This window comes from Opisthorchis viverrini (genome assembly GCF_000715545.1).
Source record: "Opisthorchis viverrini unplaced genomic scaffold opera_v5_22, whole genome shotgun sequence".
Lineage (NCBI taxonomy): Eukaryota > Metazoa > Platyhelminthes > Trematoda > Opisthorchiida > Opisthorchiidae > Opisthorchis > Opisthorchis viverrini.
The window spans coordinates 624,032-630,310 of NW_008751678.1; the positions used below are offsets into that span (position 1 = coordinate 624,032).

The 6,279-nt window shown below is 44.5% G+C and overlaps 1 protein-coding gene across 1 annotated transcript in view; it reads left to right on the plus strand.

The window, feature by feature from the left end:
- T265_01949 (hypothetical protein) overlaps nucleotides 1-6,014 on the plus strand; it is a gene marked incomplete at both ends in the record, with an annotated part of 35,467 nt that extends 29,453 nt beyond the window's left edge. The window contains 3 exons of the mRNA XM_009166087.1: nucleotides 1,858-1,931; nucleotides 2,556-2,783; nucleotides 5,714-6,014. Of these exons, the coding sequence (XP_009164351.1) occupies nucleotides 1,858-1,931; nucleotides 2,556-2,783; nucleotides 5,714-5,923 (512 nt within the window). The remainder of the gene's footprint in view (nucleotides 1-1,857; nucleotides 1,932-2,555; nucleotides 2,784-5,713) is intronic.
- Between the last annotated feature and the right edge of the window lie 265 nt (nucleotides 6,015-6,279).

Below are 6,279 nucleotides of genomic sequence, written 5' to 3' on the forward strand. Positions count from 1 at the left end.
AGTGTGACAGAATAGGTCAGTCCACGAATATGCAAGATTCAGTTTGCGTTTGCTAGTTTGAGATACCTATGGTGCTAAAGCGGTATATCCCCGAATTTCAAGGGACGTGTGGGTCACCCTACTGTTTTGTTATACGACCGAGACTTGGCCTGTTCGATCAGTGGAACTGAGATATTTTCAGGTGTTCGACAATCGTTGTCTCAGAACCATAACTCGTGTGAGTCGGCAAATCCGTAATGAGGCTATTAGAAAGCGAGTTTTTGGTTGTGCAACAAGGTCTTCCATTGAATAATGTGTTCAGCACCAGAAGCTGCGTTGGTTAGGCCATGTGTTGCATGCACCGAACCATCGTTTTCCGAACAAAGTGCTGTTTGCCGTGCCCAATGCAGATAGGTGGCCAACCCTTGACCTGGCAGAGGAGTGCGGAAGCGATTTCGAAAAATCTGGGTGCTGTTGGTGATACCCGTCTTTCAGGGTGAGAACCGCATGATTCGCACCGCGCCTGGTTGATACTCCGCAACACATGGCTGCTAACGGATGCCAATAGCGTTCTTGTTGTCAGTTCCTATCCAGATTGCCTGAAGGAGTGTTTGGATGTGTAGGCACCTCGGAATGATTGTAATAACCTAACACTAAGTCCCTTCCCCATCCACCTTTATTCCTTTCTTCATAATAAGACTTTCCAATAAATCATGGTTGTATGGCAGCGAAGCATCAGTATTGAACACTGATATTATGTTATCGATGATGATGACTCTTACCTGCGGCTGGCGTGCTCGAAAAGCTATTCAGCACCAAAAGAGTCACGATTAGCTAAACCTGTGAGTGTTTGCATGTGTTAATTTGACACTCAAGTAGAACATAAGGCTGACGGAAACTGGGTAGTACGCCTACCTAATGAGCCCCAAGAAGCCCGAAACCGGTCGTGGGTTGTCGAAGAGTTTTCAACAACCTGGTGAGTAGCTTCTTTTACGAAAATAACTAACCTTAGCTTTTCGGTGTTAGCACAGTCGGTACCATGTGCATTTTTCATTGCAGTTGTGCCCAACGACGCAAGTGGGTACTGGGCTTTCAACAACCTGTGAGTAGCTTCTTTTACGAAAATAACTAACCTTAGCTTTTCGGTGTTAGCACAGTCGGTACCATGTGCATTTTTCATTGCAGTTGTGCCCAACGACGCAAGTGGGTACTGGGCTTTAGTGTTAAGGCAATAAGGATGCGAATTCACAAGCCATAGATTGACCGAAGTCCGCACCCACCTCGACGACTCACCAACCTCGTTTGCTAGATGCCGGAAAAATGGTCAACCAGCCATAGTACCGATGACTTACACGAAAAACTTTATTTTGGCCTGAGAAATTCCCGTAGTTTCTTGAAATGTGGTGCTTGGTGTCATGGTGGGATATTTTGATATCATTTCAACTTATGTAGATCCTCTGTGGTCTTAGGTCGTCTTTATTCGGCTGGGAGATGCAAGTGGCGAAACGTAAAGGAAGTGGAACCCGCTTCTGCTCGTGTCTTCCTGTTTTTTTCTTTTGCCTGTCTGTTGTATTGGCAGGTGTCGGCCATGATTGATTCCCCTGCCACTATTTTTTGCACGTGAGCGAATATACACCCTGCAGTTGACGTCTATTCCTCCACCGGTTTTATGTTGATGAAGAATTTCTTCTGTGTACGTTCCTGCCCCAGTCTTTCGAGTTCACTTTTGCTACATCCGGCAGTCACATTTGGCATTGGTTAGCATAGCTATGAGTCGTTTGGTGTGATTCAGTGTGACAAGCACTTCCAGAAATATGTGCTTGCCTATTTATTCAGGTTTTTTTTACACATCTTCCATTGTTGCCTCCTCCATTCCAGATGCCTATCTCACTGCATTCCTCCGCCTATGTTTGCCGTTGCCTACGGATCTACTGGAACCACATTTGAAAGAGGTATGTGCGAGAGGAAGACAAGGTCTCACTTGCATGAATATCAGTCATACATGGCCTTTGTGCATGTTTTTGGCAAATGGTGTTGTCAACTTTTCCGTGACTACAGCTTCTTTTGCGCTCTCCTCATCATAGTCAGCTAATGATAAAATGCACAGTAATCCTTTCAAAGAAGGCCCTCCAAAACGAGGAATTTCAACGAGAGGGTGTTCCCCTTAAGCAGCAATATATACCGTTCAATCAATGAGGATAATCCCACTTTTTTCTACGTCTCGTGATTTGTGTAATTTTTCAACCACACGGTTGCATTTCAAATGTCCAGCAGTTGGCACATAGCTCCGTAAAAAATGTAATATTGATTCCCTTGTAGGGGATTTAGTCCTCTGATTTCCCAGTACCCATTGCTACCGCTTCCCGTTAGAGGTTCCGAATCCGACGCAAATTTATCATTGATAATCGAAGTCCTGTCTATTGTTCCAATCCATGACACCTTCATGTGTTGAACAGTCGCGATCCAGTCAGGACAGCTTTGTGGTAACTTCTTATCTGCGGTTAAAAGCCACGGTTGACTTGTTCTGTCACTTGTCTTGTGTCAACTTAATCTGGTCTTATTATTTTCGCATTCAGCTCACCCACTACGTATTGCTGGCTATTACAAGCTCACGCTCACTACATACACAAGCTGCTGGTCTTCGATTGTTCTGCTCCATCGTGGATTGCGTCAAAGACGATTCGAAACGATTGACATCACGTTTTTCTGCAGGCGATATGGATGACGTGTTTGCCTGTTTACCACGCCTTTTAGAATCTACGACAGGACGAACTACTGATAAAATGGAAACTGGATACTATGCGGTAAGTACAGCTTTTCGTGATCAACCTTCCGACCCCGGACTTTCACCGTTTGTTGCATCGTCGATCAGTTCGGTAGCACTATCACAATCGATGGTAGCGGTTCCGAATGACCACATTCTCAGCCTATCGTGTTTTCACGTGAACCAACCAGCAATAGTCTAAGAATGAAAGAATCTACATCTTCGCCGCATGGTACACGTAGGGCCACCGTAAATCGATTTTGATACATCATACTCTCATTTTCTGCATACAGACTGAGCTTGAGGTGGCTTAGTGGTTAAGGCGTGAACCTACTGCCCGGAAGTTCCGTGATTTTAATCCAACCCCTCCTGCTGTCAAGGCCTGGGCATCCTGGGTGTATCACGGCACTCGTTCTTCCTTCGATGGCGTGGCAGCTAGGCACCGAAAGAAGTGTTACAGCGAATGTTTATTACTGTATAAACTGCTAATTCACAACGGTATCCCAACGTTCACACTGACTCAAGGCAAGGTGGTCACGAGATGGCAAGACCCACGTGTTGGTTTAAACAAGTCGTACGATGACAAAGTCAAAGAGCTGTTCGCGTTCAGTTCAAAACAGGAAAGGTGATAAAGGCGAAAAACGGAGAATGACGTTGCACATAATAAGGTCAGAAGAAGGGTATTAACAAATAAGTCCTACCGACGACTGAGTATAGTCGGATGCCTTAGAGTTTTACAGACTAAATTCGATCCCATGGCTGGTGCTAGCTTATTATCAAAGCTAACACTAACACCACCTCATCCACTGTACGTCACATCATCTAGGCAATACAGACCGTATTAGTGCGAATCTATTTGGGTGTTTGACGGAACCCTAGCCTTCAAGTTCACATTTTTTTATATGGGCTCCAAACGATTTGAGAAGCGAGTAGTGTTAGAACCACACTCATGCACCAACCGCAAGACTAGTTATACACGACTTTATCTCGTCTTGTGCTGCCCTTGTATGCCAGTTTCATTGTTCTGTTCGAATAGACATCGACCTCTGAATTACATTCCTTTTCGCTGGTTCCGACTACCCACAAAGTAACTATTGGACCACGTGTTTCAGGTGATCCCGTGCCACTGTTGTTACATCTGACAATCTCGGGTGCATCGCGTGACTATTATGTGAACCTGGAAATGTAATTGAGATTGAGTCGGGACCAGCCTCTCGAACAAAGGTGTTCAATGCAATATACAGTATAGTTGGGGACCTAGCTAAAATTATTGTTTTCTTGATTGGTCTTTGATTCACTCCGATATGTAGTGCGGAGCCAGGTGCTTGTCAGACTTCCTGAACACCGGGTAACTCCCATAGGATAGATGTCGGATGGAGCATAATCACTGATAACCTGGAACGAAGGTCTGCCGGGAAATACTGCTGCGAATGTTGTTCACTCGTGCGGTACTAAGTGCTAACACCAGGTACAGTGTAACTGACTTGGTTGTCCGAAACCTAGAATGTATTACTAAAGACAATTCAGTTTTCCGGGCAGCGATACAACATCCGAATCCTAAGGGGTCTTATCGGAGCGTGATCTTTAGTACGTACACATTGTAACTGAACTTTTCAGCCCTCTTTTTGAACCCATCGTCGGAATGGCAGACTTATCCAAATTTCTCATACGAAACCGGCTCCATTGGATACTGGTATAGTGATGTAGTCATCCTTTGTTAGCTATGGGTTTGGGTTGTCCGTACTTAGGATCAAATTTTCATTCTGGAGTTCTTCCAGAGATCCGGAAGTCATTGAAGACATAAAACAACACAAGAATCTGAACCAGGGATCCACGTCTCAGAATCGTTCCGAAGAAATGACTCCAGAAGTATCCCACATTATCAACAGTTATAGCTTCTGCCATTATTTGATCGGCATCGCAAGATCCGCTGCAAGTTCGAAAACAGAGTCCAGAAAAAACCATGGGGTTCTGGTAGCTTCTAGCAGCCAGAAGTAAAGTTGCCAAAAACAAACGGAAGCCATTGCTCGAAGCAGTGTAGGGTGTAAAACTGATGTATTCCACTCAATCTCAGAATGCTACCTGCTCTTCTATGATGTGAATATCAGATGAAGTGGAAGACACCATTCTGATAGACGTTTACAGGTCAAAACAAACTTTACCGCGTTTGTGTATTACTGAGAATAGGGTCATCCGTGAAAACATCTAGCACGTTCTGAGGACTGCAAAGATGCGTAGGCAAAAACATATTTTCATCATCAATACGGCATCTTCAAACTTGAGTATGCAACTAGACCTTTGGTGCAGCTCGTACGTTATCTGTCCTGGAGATATCCAGAAGAATCATTTCGTGCTTTTAGGAAGTTTCTCGCTGTCTCCATTCTTGTGTATGATACACTAATGAGGTAGAAAACGTGACTAATCTTTGCTGACCGCACAACCCAGATGTCACGCAAATGCGAGAAAGTTGTTTAATTGCACTGCATGTTTTCTTCAGATGAGTTAAATCATCCGACTCAAATGCGTACCGCGCACAAGTGACTGACAGAGTCCGCTCGGTACAGGGTGAATCTACCTTAGGGATATAATCCAAACACGTGGTCATGTAACTCAGCTGTTCGCTTAACTGCGAGTGGTAGCATGGCTTTATCGAAGGTGCTCCGACCGTAGGTGACGATTGATGAAGACCGACATACTGAAGCCGAAAATATTAGATGCATGTACATTGGTGCTTGTTGTTCAGCTAGGGAGTTTCACGTTGCGGCTTTCTTTTGTGGATTCCAACACAGATGACTCGAGGAAAAAAACCAGCTTGTCGTACGATTCAGAGATTGATTTCAGTATTATCAAGCCATTTTCTGTATTCATTTACTTGTTATCAGACCAAGGCCCTAGATTCAGATTCTCTGATGTAATCCAAACTTCTCGCTTCATGATTAGTTAGTTACTCCTCTTTTTCACTATCACTAGGTGGATGGGCAGTTGTCCAAGATGGTAACACTGACTCGCCTATCCATCGCTCGCTGTCTCTACTCTTTGGTGTCGCTTCCGGCAGAAGTCGTCGGTCGTCATCGTGATACACACGTGCTTCCCGTACTGGTTCAGCTGCTTGATGACCCCATTCGTGTGGTGCGAACTGAGGCATCGAAAGCCAACAACGCGTGGTTGGCACATATCTAGTCACAATGACCCCTTGTACATGGGTATCTTCAAACTTTTTTCGATCAGCACACTGCACATCTGGTACATTACACTTTTTATAATAAACCCCAGTCTGGAGTACCCACGCGGTTTGCTCTCGGAATTTCGGTCCTGAAACGAGACCAGAGTTACGGCAGTCTCGTTTTCTAGTCATCATAAGGTTATACAAAATTTCACGCACAGACGGATTCAGTGGCTCAGTGCACTCTCAATAGTCCCGGAAAACTACATTTCTATTCTCTTATATAGTTTCGGAAAATACATATCCGTGTATGAAACGTCGTTTGAACACGTGAGTATCCAATCGATCATTTCTTAGTTTTAAAACTTGTGCC